Source organism: Terrapene carolina, unplaced genomic scaffold (assembly GCF_002925995.2).
Source record: "Terrapene carolina triunguis isolate 2854851 unplaced genomic scaffold, T_m_triunguis-2.0 Scaffold58, whole genome shotgun sequence".
NCBI lineage: Eukaryota > Metazoa > Chordata > Testudines > Emydidae > Terrapene > Terrapene triunguis.
Window position 1 is genome coordinate 29844398 of NW_020664409.1, and position 23151 is coordinate 29867548.

Consider the following 23151-nt stretch of genomic DNA (forward strand, 5'->3'; position numbering starts at 1 on the left):
CATTTAGATCAAAGTAATGGCCTGAAAATCACCCTGGGTTTTCCTAAGATTTGCAAAACTCGTCAGTGGCATACGTTGGTAACAAAAGCATGCAGCATGCCTTTTTAGAGTGTTTGTTATGAAAACTTCACACAACTAATTCATATCCACTGGAATTTACAGATGGTGATCTGGCCACCAGGAGGCTCAGACATTTTGCTGAGTGTTGTGAATGACTAAATACTGACTATAAAGGATCATATTCTGTTCTCAGTTATACCATGGTAATTTTGGAATCAGGAGTGACTCCACTGACAGAAATGGCGTTAATCTGGATTTAACTAGTGTAACTGAGAGCAGAATTACTTAATACTCTTCATTTGTTTCTTCAACAAAAATTGTCTAACTATGGTGAATAAATTGCTAAGCAGTCTTTGAGTAATGTTTTTAGGCTCTATAAGAATTTAGTCGAAGGGAGGAAAATGGGTCCTCTATTGTTCCACAAATACAACAGGAATACATTAAGGAATTAAAATATTAATATAAAATCAAGTAGGACTTCACTTTCAAAGCTATATCCTAGTTTACAGTACACCAGTGTCTGTGTATATGACACCTCATGCATATCAAACTGAACTTACTGCAATCGTCTTCCTTGACAAATAGTAGGGAGTGAAGGGAGAAGAATAAGAACAAGAATCTTCCATATTTTCACTATAGCAAGCATGTTTCTGTCAGTAGGACGTATAAAAATGAGTGTTGTGGTTCTTAGGGATTGGCTTGTTTTGGCATTGTTTTGAAATGGGATTAGCTTGACTTTTGTCTTATTGTGAAAGTCGGGGTGCCTATTTACCACGTGAAATTTGGCAATGGTGGGATGGAACCTGGCTTTGGGGCAGTCTGTGTGGTGTGCTTTCCTGGAACCAGGGAGTCTGAAAGCCCTGGGGTTCCCGACTCAAGGGCAGTCCACCTGGTGGGCTGCCTGGAGGCCTAAACCCTGGAAACCTGGACTGCCAAGGAGTCAGCTGGGTGAGCTGATGGGGAGATTTCAAAACTTGTCTGAGTTCTGTTGCAACTTAACTGAAGCTGAATCATCTGTGTGGAATGTTTTGATTTAGATAAATCAGCAAATTCCAATGAAAAACTGTTTTGTTGGAATTTTTCTGACCAGCTCTCGTTTTAAGCTCAGTGAGACTTATTCAACATATGCCTAGTGTGCTGAAGTCTGCTTTGTTTTATATCTTCCTGAATGCTGTTATACCCTAAATTCCATCTAATCCACAATATTTGCTACCAATCTAGTGCTGATATAAAGCAAATGTTATTCACAGGAAAATGTAGACGGCGAAAATTGTGACCGCTGCAAACCAGGATTCTACAATTTGCAAGAAAGGAATCCTCAGGGCTGTACGGAGTGCTTCTGCTTCGGGGTTTCTGATGTCTGTGACAGCCTTGCATGGCCCATCAGTCAGGTAGAATACTATGGCTGTGACCTAATGTTCCATAAGATTCCCTCAGGCAGTTGCAGAAATGTATGACTGATTCCCTCTTGACATACAGCCCATTGAAAATTCTGGAATCCACACAGAGGATTAGACTGTGGCTGTAAAGTCACAATCCTGAGGTCTGCTGACTATAAAGGAGCCCAGCCCCCATTGGAGCTGCTGGAGTCATCATACCCTACTCAATCCCAATGCTTTTGGAAGTACTGGCTATTGTAGTGCCTGCTACACCCAGTGTTCACTCTCCTTGTGGTGGAAAAGCTTGTCGGGGCGGTGAAGAGGGGAGCCAAAACCACGGCCCCACACTCCTGCCGATTGGAGCCTACTGCAACTGCAGGTGTCAGCCTCATGCAGTCTTTGTGCTTAGGGAATAAAAGGACTATAAATGGCTACTAGCTCCCACACAGAAGTGCAATGAGAGGAACAACTTCCTTGGGCGCTCTTTTCCCCACCTTCATCCCTTGCACAGTTTGCAGGATTAGACAAAATCTAGCACCAAAAGTTTTGCGTACTAAAAAACGGGTAGAAGAAAATGCATTATATTCTTTTTAACTCTCTCCACATCCCCCTCTACTGGCCGAAATTCTAATGTGTGTGTATAACTCTTCCCCTCAATAGAACTGGTTCCTATTCCTGATTCTTCCTGTGTCCTTGGGCAAGTAGCCTTCGGTACCTCAGCTATCTGTTTGTAAAATGGGGGAAATGGTACTGTATTTAACTATGTGGGTCTAGTATTTGTCAAGTGTTAATGAGATCTTTGAATGCAAGGTGCTACATGAGTGAAAAGTATTATCATTTGTTCATTTACTTTACACTCTTAACACAGTGAACTTGCTTTTGCACTCAGTTACACAGATGTAATTCTGTCCCAATCCAAATGAAGTCAGCGGCTTAACACTGGCTGGAAAACCCTTTAACTAGGAGCAGGATCAGGCCCTTCAGATTTGTATTACTGTCGAATACAAGTGAAGTTTTATATATAGTGATGACTTACCTAGTGATGTAGATATGACTTCATTAATTTAGCTCTCTTCTTTTTCTAAGGTGTCAGATATGGCTGGATGGCTGGTGACTGATCTGTACACTGAAAAGAGTGTGGAGCCCCAACAAGGCCAATTTGATGGACCCCATCAAATAAGTGTGAACAACACAGCAGCTGTGAAAATACTGAAATCCACTTATTACTGGTCAGCACCTGAGCCATACTTAGGAAATAAAGTAAGTTCCCAAGTAGAAAGAAGCCGACTTTTAGTCCATTCTCTTCATATTTTTTTCTTACTGTATTGCTCTAAAAAGCTCTGTGTTGCTCATTAACAGTAGACGTAAACTATCGGTACTGAAAAGAAAGTTTTCACCTTTAATGAACACTGAATACATGGTAAATTCACCTAAATATCTTCAACAACTTTTTCTTAGATTCTCCATTTTTTTTTTTTTTTTTTTTTGTATGGAACATGGTGTCCCTAGCCTCTGTTTGTCAGAGGGTGGAGATGGATGGCAGGAGAGAGATCACTTGATCATTACCTGTTAGGTTCACTCCCTCTGGGGCACCTGGCATTGGCCACTCTCGGTAGACAGGATACTGGGCTAGATGGACCTTTGGTCTGACCCAGTACGGCCGTTCTTATGTTCTTGTTCTTATTTTTCAATTGTAATGTTTGTTTCATAAATGTTGTCATCTGTAGTTTGTCATTTCATGCAATCTGTAATTGTTCCATAGATACTTTGTTTGCAGTGTTGTTGCACCCATCATGGTCCCAGGATATGAGAGAGACAAAGTGGGTGAGGTAACATCTTTTATTGCATTAACCTCTGTTGGTGAAAGAGAAGAGCTCTGTGTAGCATGAAAGCTTATCTCTTTCACCTACAGAAATTGGTCCAGTAAAAGATATTACATCACCCACCTTGTCTCTCCCAAAGAGACTTTGTCATGTAATGAAAAACAACTGAAAATTACATGGGAGAGGTCAGTGAAGTGGATCTAAAGGTTCCTGCTGATGAATCGTGTACACTTGAAAGTATTACATTTTTATCTGTAAATGTTGATTTCACTATGCGCACGCACACACACACGCACACAAACCAATGAAAAAAATTTCCATTGATAATAATCAAAATTTACATATAGGATAAGTAAGCAAAAGGCTGCTTGAGAGCTGATTATAGTTTGATTTAGGATTATTTACTTTGTATATTTTGACATGTGATGTTGACAATTTGTGTTTTAATGATCATAAAGCTTTAACTTTTAAAATCTCATTGTCTGCCATCATTAAATAATTACTGTCTCTGACCCCCCCCCCCAATTTCCCAACTATGAAAATTTAAATCTATAAAAATAAAAAAAGATTAAAAATAAACATCAATATTATCAGTCAAAATTATATATATATATATCCCATTTTGCCAAGCCTAATCATGTGAGTATCACTTTGGTTCCACATGATGCAATTTCTGTTTTTTCAGTTTGCTTTTTAAAATGTAAGCAATCACATACAAAAAATATATTAAAAGAATGTTATTAAGGTTGCAAAGTCAAGCACTCATGCAAGAGGTCTTGTGAAGACAATAGTAATTAAAAATTGCATACACACAAGGGGCCAAATTAAGTTTGCACAGGGAACCTTGATCCTGGCATTTCCTAACTTTTGAGTGCTTGACTTTGCAACCTTAATAATACGTTCTTTTTACCTAGATTTTTGTGTGGGTAATTTATAACTAGAGTGGGTATAAGATATTGAGACCAAAATGTAATTTTCTTGATAAATATCAAGTCCCAGCTCCAGTGCATGGGGATGTTATAGCTCCTCAAATTAGAGGACTCCAGAATTAATGTAGGCAAAATGACATATTTTTCCCTAGCCTCATTCTTGGAAACAGCTGAACTGTTTTGACTGAGGCAAATGTCTCTAACATGTAAAATTTCTGCCTAAACAGATAAAGTTTGGCAAACTTATAAGCAACTAAAAACAGAGTCTTATAATGGGAAGTGTCAGGCAACCTTTATAACAGATGTTATCAGTCCCACCTGTAATAATAACATAAGATTTCTAAAACTGAAATAAATGAGTGACAGGGAGACAAAGAAAAAGAAAGAAAGCGAAAGAAAGAGGAAACGAAAAACCAACAAACCCCCACTATTTTGACTGCATTTTGCATGTAGGTAGTTTCCCTGTTTCCTATGTATAGGCAGTTTCTCTGTTGCTGAAAAGACACTTTTACGCCTAAAAACAAAGTAGCAGAAAAAAACCACCTTACTAATATTTTTAAAAAAGAATTGGAAACAAATTATGGACATACTATTTGAAAGTTTCTCCATCAGAAACTGGAATTTTTATAAATTATTAAAAAACCGAAATTAAAAAACTCTGACAATATATCTTTTTAAGTAATATAACCAGACACCTACATCTATTTGATATTTTATTTTATTAAACTATGGCAAGTACCCCCAATCACCCATATTAAAATAATGATTTTGTGTGCCTCAACCTTATTACGTTCTTCGTACAGTAACAGAATAAATGACTATGCTACACAGTGCCTGTGCATCATGTCCCAAAACTTCCAAGCTGGAAGATGCATTTTGTATAATTTAACGGGTGGTGAAATTCTGGTCTCACATTAGTCTTCTACTGATGAAACTCCATTTACTTCAGCGGGGCTATTCTCAGTTTACACTAGTGTGACAGCAGAATCAGGGCTAAAAGGTCCAAATGTTGTTTAAAAAAGAAAAAGGAATGCCAAAGATCTATCAGAGAAAATGTTTCAAAAAGTTTGAATAACTTCAATACACTGTGCCCCTTTGCTAAAAAGTAGTCTGAACTTGTGATGTTTTTTGGAATTCACACGGGGGGGCTTTACAATGCACTGTTTAATGCATCACTGCAGTTCTATAGAACCTGCTGCTAGCTTTCACAAATTGCACAGCAGGGATCCAAGACTTCTGTAGATACCGGGACATGCCATGTTACACTTCCAGTGACTTTCACTGATGTGAGATGGGGATCAAACCCTTACTGTGTAAACATTGCTGAAGAGATCATCAGAACATGCCACATCCTCTGTTTAATTTCCTGCATGTGTGTTGTACTTGTCAGCAGCTATCCTCCGACATTGATTGCTGTTAATTTTCTTTTAAGATTTGGATTTTATAATTTCAGCTCACTGCCTTTGGTGGATACTTGAAGTACACTGTGTCTTATGATATTCCAATGGAAAGTGTGGATAGTGATATGGTATCTAATGTGGATGTTATCATTCAAGTAAGTTTTTATTCAACTGGACTTTCCTCAAAAATATAGAGGAATGATGGCATGCAATGCTACGTTTAAAAAAAAGAAAAGAATGGTATAGTAACAATTTACACCAGCTTTTATCTTCATTATTAAAGGTCAACAAAATTTTATTGCTCAATTTCCTAATCTTTTTAATCCTGGGCCCTCAGTGTCTGACTACCTTTAAATAATAAATAAGTGCATGTTAACATAAAATTTATGGAGCTGAGCAAAAGTGGTGGTTACTATATGTACAGAGCTCTGTTTACACCAGGAACTAAAATAGGTTGTTTTCTTATTTATAAGAGAGATTTATTTGTTTATTGGATTAGATTTATGTAATAATTAACAAGATGCCTACACAAGATCTCTAGGCACCCACACACTGAATCTTACAGCATAATGCAGTGGAGCTGGGCAGGGAAAGTTAATTATGTTTTGCGGAGGATTTTGATATTTAAATTTTGTTTTTGTTCGGATTCAGAATGAAAACCAAACAGTTCTAAATTGTCTGAAAGGGAATGGCGCCCCAACTATGGGACAGTCCACATGGTGCTGGAAGCCCTGGCAACCCTGACTCCAAGGCAGTCCATGTGGACCTTGGGAGTCCAGACTGCTAAGGAGCCACAAGTCTGGCAGCTGGGACTCACAGGGCTTCCAGGCTCTTGGCTGTAATCGGCAAATTCCACAAATCGCCAAATTCTGATTGAAAAAAAGGTTCATTGGAATTTTTCCGATCAGCTCTACTCAGCAGTGCTAAAATAAATGGAGCTTTCTATCCCCCATCATTCTTGAAACATACCTTCAGCTCTTTCCAAAACCCTATCAAGCTGATGGCTCTTGCAGCCTGCTTGGAAGTTCACCAAATCTGGGTTATTTTGAATAAATGAGTGGATCAAGTTCCAGAGATCTAAACCCCTTATAGAGAATGTCCTGTCAGCAGCTCCATCTCTTTTACAATATAAGATATCCAGCTCAAGCACCTCAGTTGTTCTCAATTGTGGATTTATATCACGGGAAGTAAAGCAGTCTTTCAGGCAAGTCCCAGTCCATTTGAAGCTTTATAGGTCATAATCAACACTTTAAACTCTACCCAGAAACTAATAGGTAGCCAGTTGAGATCCTGGGCCACTGGTGATATACGTTTGCAGCGAAGCGCTCCACCCGGTAAGTGAGCTGCAGTCTCTAAGTGAACGTCTACACCAGGGGTCGGCAACCTTTCAGAAGTGGTGTGCTGAGTCTTCATTTATTCACTCTAATTTAAGGTTTCGTGTGCCAGTAATACATTTTAACATTTTTAGAAGGTCTCTTTCCATAAGTCGGGGGGGAAGGAAGGGGAGAGAAAAAGAAGAGATGAGCTCAGCAAAGACGTGGGCCAGGTCATCTCTCTCCCTTCTCCCCTTTGGCTGGAAGCCGCTCTCATCCCTTCCCTTCCGCACAGTGCTGAAAGGCTGCTGCTGGCCACATTCTGGTGTGAACCCTGGCAGAAATCTGGGGAGGAGGGGCATACGTGTTGTCTCAGGAAGATGTGGTGCCAGATACAAGGAGAGGCGGGTCCGTCCTGGGGTCCCAGCATGGAGGTCAGGGAGGGTCGGGTTGGTCGGTCACTCCTCTCCCCTGCCCCTCTGTGAGAGAGGGGTGTGTGTGTGTGTGTGACCTCTCCTTGTGTGAACCCTAAAGCCTTAAAGATAAGGTCAATAAAAAGAATCCAGCTACACGTTATTTCTTTTTAACAGGGGTTCAGTCAACTTGATGTTAATGTGAACGTTTGTACTGCACAGTTCTGTTTGATTGCCATTGGACTCACTTTAATACGAATAATTTTACCAGGTGTCCCATATTCAGCATAGGGAAATATGGTCACCCTAATCATGTCATACTGTCAGGCATCTCTCCAGAGACTTTACAGTTAATGAATATGTTTACCTATGAAGTGAGCAGTGAAAAAGTTTAAAACACAGTCACTTTACAGGGTTTTTTGGAGTGCATGGAAAGTGCTGTGGGTGTATACAATAATAGCTTATTGTGTGGACTGAAAATAAACATCATTGTTAACCAATATTTTCACACTAGCACCTAAACTTAAACCTATCTCTGTCCGTTAATGTATCTGTTTTGATTTCAGGGCAATGGACAGATTCTGAGCACCAGATCTGAGGGGTTGTCATTGCAACCCTATGAGGAATACTCTAATGCAGTGAAGCTTGTGTCTGAGAACTTAATAGACTTCAATACAAAAAAGGCTATAGACCGGGACAGGCTGATGACTGTTTTAGCAAATGTGACTCATCTTCTGATCAGGGCCAGTTACAACGTTGCAAAAAGAGCCATATACAGGTGAGTGACGAGCGAAAATTCAGATTAATTCATATGCCTTTGATAATTTTATGTATATTAAACATCATTGACTCTGGCACTATTCCTAAGGTGATGGCAAAAGATATTCCATTTAAAACCTGATTTTAATTTCCTCCCACCCAAGGAATTCCTTGTGAGCTGAATCGTCTCATGGTTGGTCTCATCCCAAATATTTAAATAAATAAATATTTCTGGCATGTGTAAAAAAAAAAAAAAAAGTGTGTCGTTGTTTCTGAGTTATCCCATAGTGGAAACGTTTTCTGCGTTATAAAGAATCGCCTCACTGCAGTGACAGTTGTCTCTAGGAGGGTTTTGTTAGAAGGAAACACCTTGCAAACACTCAATAGAGTTGTTTTTATTTTGGGATGTAGAAAGCTAGCCCAACATTGGCTGATTTAAAGTGCTTGTGCTGAAGGAAATGGAGTTGGCTAGCATGGCATGGCATCTGAAGGGATGTTAAAGGAGGCCCATCTGCAAGGTAGCACTTGCTTCTTTCTCTTGGCCAAACCAATGGCCTTCCTCCCTCCTACCTTAATATGGTAGTATTTTTGAGTCACCAAATTCGGGTTTTCTAGTTGTGCATGAAGCAGGCTGAGCTGTTTTGGCATTCACTCTTGTGGAGTGGTAGTAAATATGTGTTCAAGGATTGGCTTACTCATGATTCTGGATTGACTGCACAAGGTTGTTCTGATCACCCTGTTTGTGGTTGGGAAGGAGTTCCTCCCTGTGGCAGAATGCCTTTGTTTGCATTAGGGGGTTGTGCCTTCCTCTTTGCATATTGGTGGGAATCAGCTGGCAAGGCTGTTACTACATTAGTGAAGTGTAAATACCTTGAGGCGTGGTCCAATAGACTGAACATACAAATGTTGGGTTTTTTTGTTTCAACTCTTTGATGAAGCTGTTATCTTAGCCTTACATCCTAGATTCGTGGGTTAGTTTGGAAAAATAGGGCAGGTTAAAGTTATTAACACTGGAAGAGGATTATCTTAATTACTGGCCAAAAATCTGAGACTACCCAATCAGTTGGTGCCTGGTTTTCTTGAGCAAAGAAGAAACAGAAAATGCCAATTTTCAGTTAAGGGTACCATTTTCCCACAGCAGAGGGCACTGAGGTGCTGTAGTCATGCTAGGATAACACTGATGGGACCACTGCAGGGGCTTTGGCCACTGTGTTTCAGTTAACAGCTCTTATTCCCATCTTGAAGTTATTAGTTGCAAATAAAGTTCTTGTCTGAGTCTTTAAAATTGGGGATTTTTGTCTGGTATTTGACATCATCCTGAAGCAGCACTTAGCAATGTTCTCTCCAAAAGATTTATTGTGCAGAGCAAACCCTTCTGTTTATAATGAACATTGGGGAAGCAAGTGTTGTGATGGCTTTCGGTTTGGTCACAGGCTGGACTCTGTCACCCTGGATACAGCAAGCGCTAATGCTATCGATCTGTCATCAGCAGCAGAGGTGGAACACTGTGAATGTCCTCAAGGTTACACAGGGATTTCCTGCGAGGTAACATCTCAGACTGTTTTATGTATGCCCAACGGGTGTATATTTTAAAATCATCTAATTATTACAAATTGTCTTTAATTACACTGTCATGGAAAAATGTTTTTTGGCAAAATGTTGTATATCCAGTTTGACACACATACTGAATTTTAACTTCTCACACGGGGGCAACAGCATACTCTATATAAATCATAGGTGTTAGGGTCTGGCGGCACTACATGGCATCAGAACGTATTTCCTTAATTTTATTTGGAAACCCTAAAGGTTGATGATATACCGGAGAACATCAATGATGGAGCTGAAAGTAGCTGTATAAGCTTCCCTAAGTTTGCTATGGTGCAGTAATTGAGCCTGCAATTACACAAAATTCCATTTTCATTTTGTGACATTGGATTGTCAGCGCTGAGTTTATTGGAGAGACTTATGTGATAAGAGAGGCAGCTTGGTGACTAGGCATGGTGAGAACATTCCAAGCATGTGATGAATCATATAAGAAGGCATGGACATACACTCGTGGGAACAGGAGAGTATTGAGGATGGCATCAGTGGCAGAGCAGAGGGGAACATTTTAGCAAATAATGCCAGTGCAAAGCACTGCTCTTTTTGAAAAGCACCATTGGAACTTTAATGACTATGCAAAGCAGACAGAACATCTGTTTTGTTTGTCTCATAAGAAAGAGTCTTACATATGTAACTGCACAGAACTTATTTTATCTCCTTCAAGTGGATGAAGGGCTGAATCAATGTTTTATACATCTGATTCTTATCCTCTTTACACCAGTGCAAATCAGAAGTAATTTCACTGATATCAATGGAGTTACAACCATATATAGTACCACAGTACTTACACTGGAAGTGAGAGCAGAATCAGGCTATAAGTTTTCAGAAGTGGTTTCTTTAATAATTCTCTAACATGTTCTTTAACACATACTATACTGTATTTTTTTTTCTTTCAGTCCTGTCTTTCTGGGTACTACCGTGTGGGTGGAATACTCTTTGGAGGTATTTGTCAACCCTGCGAATGCAATGGCCATGCAACTGAATGTGATATTCATGGTGTTTGCTTTGTAAGTCATCTTTCAATGTGTTTGTGTTTTGAGCATCTTTTAGGAATTATGAGAGCATTTGGCTATGGCAGAGTGAGACAAGCAGTTTTACAGTATATTTAGATAGAGCAATGGTCACAAGAACATTCTCATTGCAGAATTTACTTTGTTTATTGAATGGTGTTCTCAATAGGTGTAGTTACATAGTCCATTCCAGTCTTATACTTGAAATGAAGAATATCGGTGGAATTGGTAATAGCTCTAGAATCAGAACTAAGATAAAGAAATACTTTTTCACTGTGTGTTAGCTAATAAGAGATCAATCCCTCCCCCATTCATGTCAATGGTAAAACTTCTATTGAACTGGATGGGAACAGAATTATGCCACAATGTAGGGTCAGATTCTGGCCTCAGATATATGTGGAACTCCATTGAGTGACATCAGTGGGAGTTAAGCATTTCCTTGTAGGGGGAGGACTTAGCATTCAGAAGTTTTTCTGAAATTTAAACCAAAAGATATATAATGGCTATAAACAAGCATGAAATATGTAATAGACTTGTTGTTGCATATGTGTACATTTATCAGAATAGATTTAGTTTTGTGTATAAGTAATGCTTTTGTCTAATGAGATATAGGGCATTCTAAAATGTTGGAGGGGGTTTAGTTAGAAGTTGTTGTTATTGATGTGGACAAATTAACTTTGTTTTCTATGGTCTGCTCTGTTCTTCATGTCCTCTCCTTGAATCTTAATGCCATATTGCATACAGACTCATGCTGAGATCCCCCTGGGGATGAAAAACCATCAAGAACAAATATGAAAAGATTTCTTGCATGTCTCACAGGCTTGTCAACACAACACTACAGGACTTTCCTGTGATCAATGCTTGCCAGGGTTCTATGGAACTCCATCCCGAGGAATGCCAGAGGACTGCCAGCCATGTGCCTGCCCACTAAGAACTGATACAAACAAGTAAGCTGCTTGCCTAAGGTTTTCAACTGCATCTTCAGCAACATCAGCTGGGTGGTGGAGACAGAAAGGACGATAAAGAAAAGTAGGATGAAATCCAAAGGGGAGGTAGAAAGACATGAAAGTAGAGGAAAAATTTATCCCATCAGAAATACCTTTTGTCAGACAGACTGAGGAGGGCCAGATTCATAGGTGAAGCTCAGAGAACCTAAGTTGGTGTAATTTACACACTGAGGGGAGTGGAAGAAGATGCAAGTTACCCGGGCTTAGATTTATACTGGATTGTGGCAGGAAGGTCCTGTTTCTTGTTTATGCTAGGGCCACATTATCCCATTCTGGCAGAGTAAAGAGACCTTAGTGTAAATGAGAATCAGGACAGAATCTGTGTTGAGAATCAGTGTCGCATCTGGAAAAGTTATGTGAGGTGAAGGGACATGATAGGTTTAATAAGGAAAGGGCCAAACTTTAGGAAGCTAAAAATTGTAAATCTTATTCATTTGAAAACAAATTACAGAGGTTTGAAACTCTTTGCTTTGATAATGACCCCCTCAAAATATTATTGATAGTTTCAGTCCCACCTGCCACATGGACAATAGAGGTGAAGTTATCTGTGACAAGTGTCTGCCAGGCTATGCAGGATCACGGTGTGAAAGGTATGTAGTACAATGTTGGGAAAAATCTGTATCATTGTTATCCTCAGCCAGATATCTGTCTACCTGGGACAGAAGTGTTTACATCAAGTGTAGGAAAATATTCCAGAGAAAATATGGATTTTCCCCTCTCATTACATCTCCATATGGTTTTATTCAGAGGATAAATATTTGATCAATAGTAAAACTTGCTGGGTGGGGTAACTATTTGACATGCCTGCATTTAGTCTGATACAGCTTTCAACCTATTGTACAGATGTGCTAATGGTTACTTCGGAAATCCACTGGTGCCTGGAGAGTCATGTGTTCCTTGTGACTGCAATGGCAATATAGATCCAACGGAAGATGGCCACTGTGATGCACTCACAGGAGAGTGTCTGAAATGCGTGAGGAACACTCAAGGCCATCACTGTGAAAAGTGTGCTGATGGGTACTATGGGGATGCAGTGATTGCTAAAAGCTGTCACGGTAAGTTCTTACTATTATCATTATATTTGAAAGCATCCAGAAATGTAGCAGGCACCTCACAGAACAGACAGAAAGACATTATCCTTGTTTTGAAGAACTTATAGTCTAGCGTAAGATGTGTGTTTTGACAAGTTAGGGTAACAAAGTGTGGAGAGGGCTTGAGTGAGCAAGTATTACAGAAGTGAGGTTACATTGTTACCCAGCTTAAGCTTAAGCTTGTGCATGTCTAGTTGATTCACTTCTGGGGATCATCACAGAAGAATTTGATGAAATGGGCAGTGCCAAAATGTATTAAGTGCACCTGACCTTGTGCTGTTGTTTGTATTCAGTTAGTGGTCCACTCAGCACTGACATTCAAGGTACCCATACCAGACACTTCCTATCTTGGAGTGTTGATTGTGGAACTGGAAGAGCTGTAGAGGTGGCACACTTCTTTTCTGGAGATGGGAGACACTCACGTTGCTAAACAGTAACAACTCCGGCTGATTTAAGAACAGCAGTGACTGGATCAAAGGGACACTTGTGGACAGTGGTATTCCTCTGTCACAAGAATGTTGGCCATGACAGACACCTGGCCAGGATGCTGTGGGTGTACAGCAAGGGGGAGTGTTTAAAAAAGTAATGGCCACTTTCAAAGCAATAATGTTAAAACTATAGCTTGAATACTGTGTGTAAACTACAGTAAAGTAATAAGCGATCTGACTCCAGAGGGAGTTACACACATCTAAAATTTCCAAGCAGAGATGAACTGCCTCTACTTTGTAAGAAAAAATAGTATCAGAAAAATACTTTTTGCAACATATAAGTGTGCAAAGTCTATGTTCTTCATGATTATAGCAGATTCATTGCACACATTCCGTACATGTCAAATATATCTTTGTGTTCACAAAGCTCAATGCAGGCACCAACATAACTCAACTGTGTAAACTGGGAATCATAAAGCCAGATTTTGCTGTTGGTTATACAAGTGTAAATCCAGAATGACCTCACTGAAATCAGTGTTAAACTGCATTTACACTGGTATAATAGAAGGCAGAATTTAACTCAAAGAAATTTGAAATGTACATGATCTGATAGGCCATCCTATTCATCCCTTGCAAATGTAGGATTATGTGTTCCCTACAATATATTCTTGGTGGGGGGAGAAGAGAGCAAATGTGAATGAGCACAAAGAGTTGTAACTTTACTTCTAGTATTTTTGGGTTCTTCAACAGGGTACATCTCTCTGGTTTACTTTGTGCATCTCTGCTCAGTACTACACAACTTTTTCTGTTTAGTTTGGCCCATGTGCACATAAGTGTATGAACACATGGGAGACAACAGTCGGATTTGTGCTTTATATAGAGATATGTTGTTCTGTATAATAATGAATTCATATCCATAGGCATTAATAGATTTTTCTTCTTCTTTCTTTAACATAAGTCTGTGAGTGCCATGTGAATAGTTCCCTTTCCAACATTTGCCATCCTGAGACTGGCCTATGTCACTGCAAACCAAATGTGGTTGGACCAAGATGTGATACATGTGTGGTAAGAAATGAAACCCCCTATCACCAATATACATTTTTTAACATCAGGTTCAAAATGCAATGGCAAAGAGGAAATTTTTGGCCTAGTTAAATGCAAAGTGAATAATATCATTGCATAAAAAGGAGGTTGGAAGGGGTATGTGATGTCTTTGTCAAAAGTTTAATTGAATTTCAGCCAACTGGCTGTTTGCAGTGTTGTATTTAGCTCACACACTCTGATTTCCTTCCCCAACCCTGAAGAAGAATTCTGTGTAACTTGAAAGCGTGTGCCTTCCAGCAACAGAAATTGATCCAATAAAAGATATTACCTCTTGTCTCAGCCAACTAGCTCTCATTCATGCCGTGATACTGGAAGAGATGTCCGCATTCTCTGGGCTGGATGACATGGAGATATAAAGTTGAGCATTGTCAACATACTAAAAACACTTCAGCCTATTTCTTCTCATTAAGTCTCCTAACTGCCTCACATACCCACTGAATAAGAGTGGTGACAGCAAAGAATCCTGTGGCATTCCACATGAGAGAGCCCTACCTAATGAGAGAACATTAATCTTAATTTACTTGTCACCTTTTATGTTGTTTATTCACTGTTCGCATTTTTACAGCTTGGACAGTGGCCCATTTCACTGTATAGTCCTGATGCATTAACAAAATTGTGCTGTGACTTGACTTTCACCACTTCAGGGAAGTGTTTAAATGAAAATAAAACCCAAAATTGTACACTGAAAAATCTTGGGAGTATCTCTTTAACAAACGAGGTTAGAAGATATTAGAGCATTTTTGGCCCTGACCATACTATGTTAGGCGTGGTGTCCTCTAAGGTAAAAATTCTTTCCCTCCTGGGTCTTCTGAAGGACATGGGATCATCGAACATTCCTACATCTAGAGGAACAGTAAATGGATAATGTTCCAGCCACAGCCAAACAAAGCCTGCAAACGTTCATGCAGGTCAAGCGTCAGGAGTGGATAATATGAAGTGCTCAAAGGGAGAGAATACTTTTGCATTTTCAGTGTGTTCAGAAATTTAGCTGAAATGTGGTTTCCTTCCTATCCAACAGAATGGCTATTATGGCCTGAATACTGGACTTGGCTGCCTTCCCTGCAATTGCAGTCAATATGGCTCCGTCTCCGAGGATTGTAATGATGAAGGACAGTGTCACTGTGTACCCGGAGTGGCTGGGGAGAAGTGTGATCGCTGCGCTCATGGCTTTTATGCATTCCAGGATGGTGGCTGTACACGTAAGCTGTAATCTGTGTTCTCCTCAGAGTTTGTTTCACTTTGAGGATTTCTTTCGACAAAGTATTTTATGTTACACTTCAGGAAAGGTCAGTTGTTGAAGAAATATTCACAAATCCTTGACAATGGAATGGTCCCCTCATACTTCCGCTAAACAGGTTTTTTTAAAAAACCTTTTTGGAGTCTTTGTAAGAAGTGATGACTTTTAAATATCAAGAAATAATTTTTAAAAATTGCAAGAGAAATGTAAAGTTTTAAACTATTCGGTGATCTCTTGCCAAAATGTCTCCACTCCTCCAGAGAAAACAGAAAGCAACAATCCCCTTTTCCACCTTTGCCCCCAAAATGTAAAAGCTAAAAGTGAATAATGTTTTCTAGTTGTTTGCACTTCTTCTCTTCCCTCATTTTTTTCTGCATTTCATGTGTTCCATAGCTTGAGAGGCTACATCACTCATTGTATTTCCAGTACAGTAACTCCTTACTTAACGTCCTCTCGCTTAACGTTGTTTCGATGTTACGTCCCTGCTCCATTACAGAAGATGTTCATTTAAAGTTTTGCAATGCTTCCCTATAACGTCGTTTGGCCACCTGCTTTGTCCACGGCTTGCAGGATTCTGCAGAAGAGCAGCGACTTCATAAGACAGCATTGCACAACTTGTATCAGGGTGGGCTGGCAGCCCCCCATCAGCTCCCCTACACCCCCCCCAGCGCCTCCCACCTGCTGGTGGACCCCGCAGATCAGCGCCTTCCCCCTACTCCCCCCTTCTCCTGTCCACGGCAATCAGCTGTCTTGTGGCGTTCAGGAGGCTGGGGGGAGGAGCGAGGATGCAGCACACAGTCTCCCCCCTGCCTCCTGCCCGTGGCAATCAGCTGGTTTGCAGCTTTCAGGAGGCTGGGGGAAGGGGGGAGGAGCGAGGATGCAGCGTGCGGAGTAAAGGGGAAGGAGGTGGAGCAGGGGGGAAGAGGCGGGTTAAGGGTGGGAGTTTGGGGGAAGGGGTGGAGTGGGTGGGTCGAAGGTTGAGCCCCCTGCCTCCGGCAAAGTCGGTGCCTATGCTTGCACGGTAGGGGAAGCTGTCGCTGCTGTTGCGCAAGATGCTTCTCCTAGCCTGCAATGGCACCTTCAGCCTCCTTGCCTGCCTCATTGTCTGCAGTGCCAGTGGGCTGTGCCTGTGTGGGGTAAGGCGAGGTCACCTCCCAACTATAGTACTGTACTGTATGTACAGTATGTTTTTAAACACACAACATGCACACTACCTCCCCTCCCCACCTCCAGCGATTCACTGTTGTTTTATGGCCCAACAGCCCTGCTCAGGAATAGGGCTCGACACCAAGCGCTTGCGAGGCCACCAGCTGTCTGTAAAGCAGCTGCGGATGGTGCACAGCAGAGGTCCTGCCTTGCTGTCTTGCGACAGAATAAACAATGTTTTATCTGCTCCCCCCCCTTCACTGGAGGGAGGTCAGAACACAGGGGGAGGCAGCCCGCCCAGAGCAAGTTACAGGAATAGAGTTCCAGCACCTGCTTCGCTGTAGCAAGGGGGAGAAGCGGCATAGAGATGCACAGAACCTGGCCCTGCTCCCATTAAAGTCTGTGAAATCCACGGGAGCTATGCCATTCACTTTAATGCCAGCTGCATCTCTCTGCCCCTACGTGCACACAGCAGAGAGGGGCACAGCCCTGCCGCAAATGTTATTTTCTTCCTCTTACTACATTGGCTGCAATGCTGCCTGGGTGCTGAGTGCATGGTTCCTAGGGGAGATACAGCAGGGCCAGTTTTCCAGGGCACCCTGGAAGAGATGCCTTTGGTCCTCCAGCAGGGCTCCTGTGAAGTAAGAACCTGCAAGAAAGTAAGAACCTCCATAACTAGTCCTAGCCTAAACCCACAGGGCTTCCAGTAGAGGGGCAGATTACCATGGAGAATGACATGGGTTTTCCAAATTCTTTCCCTTGCAATAGTTGATTGATGCTGCATGACCCCGGCCACTCCAGGCTGAAGGGAGTGAAGAGTAGCACATGCGTGCGTGTCTGGAGGAGCATCACCCACAGCATCATGAGTCAAATACGTCCAACAAGTGATAGTGGAGTGCCTAGCAGTAGCAGTATCACTAGCAGCAAGAAAACCAGGAAACCCATTAGTTTGGGTACTAAATTAGACATTTTAAAGCGTTTTGATGCAGGTGAGCGTGCAGTAGATATTGGCATCGCTCTAGGTCTTACTCCGACCACTGTGAGAACAATTCGGAATAATGCCGAAAAGATCAGGGCTAGTGCTCGGTGTGTAACACCGCTTAGTGCTACTACAATAAGCTGATCAAGAAGTAGTTTGCTGGAAAACATGGAGTGTCTTCTCTTACTGTGAATAGAGGACCAAAACCAGCAGAAAATACCTCTAAGTTTACTAGTGATACAAACTAAGGCAAAAAGTTTGTATGACAATTTGAAGAGAGACCAAGGTGAAGGATCACTGACAGAGACTTTCACAGCAAGTCGGGGATGGTTTGATCAATTCAAGAGGTGCTTCCACCTGCATAACATCAAGATGTCCTGTGAGGCGGCTAGTGCTGATACTGCAGCAGCTAAAAAATTCCACAACTATCTCAAGAAAATAATTGCGGAATGTGGCTATTCCCCTAAACAAGTCTTCAATGTCAATGAAATGGGCCTGTACTGGGAGAGGATGCCTGAGCGGACTTACATTTCCCAAGAGGAGAAGACAGCTCCCGGATTTAAAACAGCTAAAGACCATCTAACCTAGCTTCTAGGTGGTAATGCTGCCGGAGACATGAAGATGAAACCACTGACAGTGTACCAATCTGAAACACCACACGCTCTCAAGGGATTTTCAAAGGAACACTTTCTGGTCATTTGGAGATCCAATAAGAAGACATGGATAACTGGAGCTATTTTTTCAGAATGGCTGACTCTCTCTATGCCAGGGGTGGGCAAACTTTTTGGGCTGAGGGCCACATCTGGGTGGGAAAATTGTATGCAGGGCCGGGGCAGGGGGTTGGGGTTTGGGAGTGAGTGCGGGGTGTGGGAGGGGGTGCGGTGTGCAGGAAGGGGCTCAGGGCAAGGGATTGGGGCAGAGGAGGGGTACGGGATGTATGAGGGGGCTCGAAAGGGGGTTGGGGTGCAGGAGGGGTGCGGGGTACAGCAGGGAGCTCAGGACAAGGTGTTGGGGTGCAGGAGGGGTTCAGGGTGTACGAGGAGGCTCAGGGCAGGGAGTTGGGGTGCAGGAGGGGTGCAAGGTGCAGGCAGGGGGCTTAGGGCATGGAGTTGAGGGGTGGGGTACAGGAGGGGTTCGGGCATGGTGCAGGCGGCACCGCAGGCTGGATCCAAAGCCCTGAGGGGCCAGATCCGGCCCGCGGGCCGTAGTTTGTCCACCCCGCTCTATGCTGTCCCTGCATGGAAGGAATACTGTGCCAAGGAAAATCTTGATTTCAAGATTTTATTGCTTATTGATAATGCACCGGCTCATCCAATCAACCTGGACGACCTGTGCAAAAATGTCAAAGTTGTCTTTCTGCCACCTAACACCACATCACTCATCCAACCCATGGACCAAGGAGCCATCACTGCATTTAAGGGGTATTACTTATGCCATACTTTTGACCAGCTCATCAGAGACACCGATGGGGAAGGCAAACCTACGATTCGGCAATTTTGGCGTGACTACAACATCCTGAAGTGCATCAATAACATTGGTGAGTCCTGAGCTGAAGTTACTCAGGCATGCATGAATGGTGTGTGGCCTGAAAGTGTCAATGACTTAAAAGGATTTAAAGATGTTGTCCCCGCTATGAAGAAAGATATCCTTGGCTTGGCCAAGAAAGCAGGTTTTGATGAGGTGGAAGAAGCCGACGTTACACAACTTCTGCAGTCACACGGAGAAGAGCTAACCAATAAAGATCTGATGCAACTAGAGATGATGAGAGCAATGGAAGAAGAGGGCCAAGAAGTAGAAGAAGAACCAACCTATCTAAATTTGACTGCCAAACGTCTTTCTGAAGCTTTCCAAATGATTGAAGCTGGCTTGCAAATCCTTAGTGATGATGATCCTGACAGGGAACGCAGCTCCAAAGTGATTAGGGGAGTTGGTCATCTAATGACTTGCTATAAAGAAATTTACCAAGAAAAAAAAGGAAAGCAAAACAACAATCTCTAGATGTGTTTTTTCGAGTTCAGAAAGTTCAGCAAGAGGAGCAGCTGGACAATCCACCCTCTTCTATTCTCTGACTCCACCACCTCAACCAAGCTTCATATTCAGCAATGATGATTGTAGTATTGTTTCTTTAAAATTGTTTAAAACTTATACCTGTATTAAATTGCTTGTTTAAAATGTATATAATGCTTTTTGTCTGGCAAAAAAAATAATTCTCTGGAACCTAACCCCCCCATTTACATTAATTCTTATGCGGAAATTGGATTCGCTTAACATCGTTTCGCTTAAAGTCACATTTTTCAGGAAAATAACTACAATGTTAAGTGAGGAGTTACTGTATCACCACGTGGTTGTAAAACAATTTTTAGCCATAGTACAATGATAAAATGTTAATCCAAAAGTAAGCAAATCCTGTTGCAGACCAGTATGCTAGATAGTTCATTTCATACACACCATAACCAAAGGAATGTCTCCTTTTATCTGACTGAAAACATCACCATTGTTTCTCACAGAATACAATAGTGGGTAATATGTAATGTGAGGAGATTACATAGCTGTATATACTTTAGGAATTAAAGTTGGAATTTTCAAAGGGACCTAACTCTCTTAGGCCCTTTGAAAATTCCAGACTTAAATCTTTGTATATTAAAAAGACCCCCAAACATTCAAACTTTTCTCTTAAACTCTGTATTTTTTGTAGTTTGTATTTACATTTTTCATAATATTTAGGGTAGCTATTGTATGCAAGTAACCTATCCTGATACAATTTTTTTTAAAATCCCATTATTATAGTCCATTTAAATTATGAATGTGTAACAGTCCCTCCAATTGTTATAGGGTGTTTTCAAACATTACCCTACCTCCTGGTAATCTACAATTTTCTATCTGTCAGTCCAGGTTCTTGTATTGATGCCTATCACTGTAATATTTGAATAACCTAGAGCAGATTTACTGGGCCACATTCTGATTTCCATTCCAGCCTTTTACACTACTCAGATCAGAATCTAGCAGCAGTAGGCCACTGGAGAATTCTTTGAGTGGAGTGGAACACTGCACTGGTGTACAGCCGGCAGTGCCAGCTGCCTTGCATTGGAGATCAAGGGGTTGCATCGGGCATGGGGAGTTGTTCCACGCCACTCCATTCTACCCATTGTCTACTAGCATATAGTCCTTTAGGGACCACATGCCCATGCTGAGTCAGAACAGCCCCTAGGACTGGTGTAGATCTACCCACAGTCTAACTGGCTCCCTGTGGCTTTCCCCCCTCCTCTTCCCCTTCCCTGCACCAAGCAGAACTCTGATATAGAAGAGAATGTGGCCCATTATTTAGAAAATTTATTCATAGGAATTTCTATAGTGTTCATCATTGTATCTGAACGCTTAAGGCAAGCAGATGAAGGAAAAGATTTGAAAAAGTAAAGGCTATGGAGTCTATTCTACTGTCAAAACTCTTATGAACTGCTGTGCTATCTGAATAGTATTATGCATGTGAATCAAGCAGAGTATAACTATAGTCATAGCGGCTGGAACTCACCTGGTTGCCCAGCTGGAGTGAGAGGAGCCCAGTGAATGGCAAAACTAATCATTTGGGCCTATTTCTCATGCAGCTTGTGATTGTGCTCATACTCAGAACAACTGTAATGAGGATTCTGGCCAGTGCATCTGTCCCCCTCACACACAAGGACTAAAATGTGAACTCTGCGAGGACAATCACTGGGGTCTTGATCCTGAACATGGCTGTAAGGTATTGTATGCTTCCTAAAACCCTGCAATTATTTTAAGAAATTCACATTGTAGTAAGGGATTTACCAGTAAGTAAGTTGGTCAGAAGTGGCCTCAAGTTTTGAATGCCTCATTCCTGGTTGCCTGATTTGAGTGGAAACTGCTCGGCACTCAACAATTTAAATCGGTACTTTTGTATAGGCACCTACATATGGATTTTGAACCCTAAGCTTAGGCACCCATCTTTGAAAATCTTGGTCAGAGTGTGTACTTTGGACTGCAGCACAGGCCCTATTAAGAGTTTGCCATATGTTTTCTGACTTTAGCCAAGGGTGCTGTAGTTCTGGAATATAGAATAGTTACGGTCAGTAGGAAATCTGGTTACTGTGCTATCGAATAGACATAATATTGTGCTTCTAAGAACAATCTAATCTAGTAAGTCTGACTTCATTCATTTTTAAAATAATGTATATTGTGTGTTTCACATTCTTAGGTCATTATATAAATATTATTGTCTGTCAAAGAATTGTTTAAACATTAATAATTTGCTTAGACGTCTCTGTTGCTGAGTTAGTCCGGTGACCAGTGTAGACAGACTAACATGTCTTTACTGACATCATAAAATTAGATTAACATTCTATTTAAATCAAAGTTATGGGACGATTCCTGTTTCATGCATGGAGAAGTAATTCATTCCAACCCTAACCCTAACACCCTAACCCTAGGCCCCCCCCCCCCCCTCCCAGAAAAGGCACTGGGCCAAGCTTTAATGTAATCATAACATGTCTGGGATTTTAATAAACACAGTCCCATAATTTTGTACTATTTGACTTCAGTGGTGATTCTTGTGGGCGAACTGCAAGGACAATAAACCTGAAAAGTCCTGCCACAATGTAGTGCTGCATAGAATTTATGGCCAGTACAGCAGTCAGTCAAATTGTTGCATTTATTAAATTTTTTAAAAATCAGGATTCCAACAAATTACTGTAATCTCTCAATAAAGCCTGCAATCTCATTGATTTATAACAAGTTCTTGTTTGCTTGCTTGTTTGGCAACCAAGTTTTAAATCTTTACAATGTCAACTAATATTCTGAATATTTGGTGCAGGATTGTGCCTGACCTCTGTGCGTGTTTGCTGAACCACAGGAGGAGTTGGGAGGCCCAGACCCTCCTGGGCCTTCCTGTCGAGCGGTGTGACTCCACACCCCACCAAATGGGCCGGTGCCTTATTGGTACAGTTGAACATATAGCAAACCCTGGAAGTTTTCTAACTGACTTCCCAGGCTAGAAAAATGGAATGTTGCCTTTTCATAGAACCGTCACAGAGAAATTATGCACTCCTTTCTGCTAAACTCTTTGCATTTCTCTTGCTTATATTTTATAAATTACTTTAATCCTGGCACCAAGCAATACACTCTGGGCTCAACCCTCAGCCGCAGTGAGTTTACACATGGCTCACCTAAGCTGTAAACCAACTTTCTGCTCCCCATTGTAGGCCAGTCTGGGCCTAAAATGGCCCCTGGTATAATTTAGTGCAAGGTAAATTACATCAGCTGCAGGTAGTCACTGCTCCCAGGCCAGGATCTGGTGCAATGCCATTCACTCCTCCTGGTCCCTTCCAACTTCAGGCAAACCCCAACACGCCCCTGAGATGGAATGGGGGAGTGAATGCCATTCAGCCAGCTATTCTGGTTTTGTGCTACCCCAGGAATCCCCTATATTAGGGGGAAATATTCATTGCCCTTTAGGGCAG

At 41.5% G+C, this 23151-nt stretch overlaps 1 protein-coding gene across 1 annotated transcript in view; it reads left to right on the top strand.

Moving 5' to 3' along the window:
* LAMA1 (laminin subunit alpha 1) overlaps positions 1-23151 on the top strand; it is a 147831-nt gene that overhangs the window by 61805 nt on the left and 62875 nt on the right. The window contains exons 12-23 of the mRNA XM_026659235.2: positions 1311-1451; positions 2526-2699; positions 5645-5746; positions 7884-8095; positions 9510-9621; positions 10575-10685; positions 11508-11635; positions 12199-12285; positions 12539-12750; positions 14173-14279; positions 15337-15517; positions 21283-21419. Coding sequence (XP_026515020.2) covers positions 1311-1451; positions 2526-2699; positions 5645-5746; positions 7884-8095; positions 9510-9621; positions 10575-10685; positions 11508-11635; positions 12199-12285; positions 12539-12750; positions 14173-14279; positions 15337-15517; positions 21283-21419 — 1704 coding nt within the window. The remainder of the gene's footprint in view (positions 1-1310; positions 1452-2525; positions 2700-5644; positions 5747-7883; positions 8096-9509; positions 9622-10574; positions 10686-11507; positions 11636-12198; positions 12286-12538; positions 12751-14172; positions 14280-15336; positions 15518-21282; positions 21420-23151) is intronic.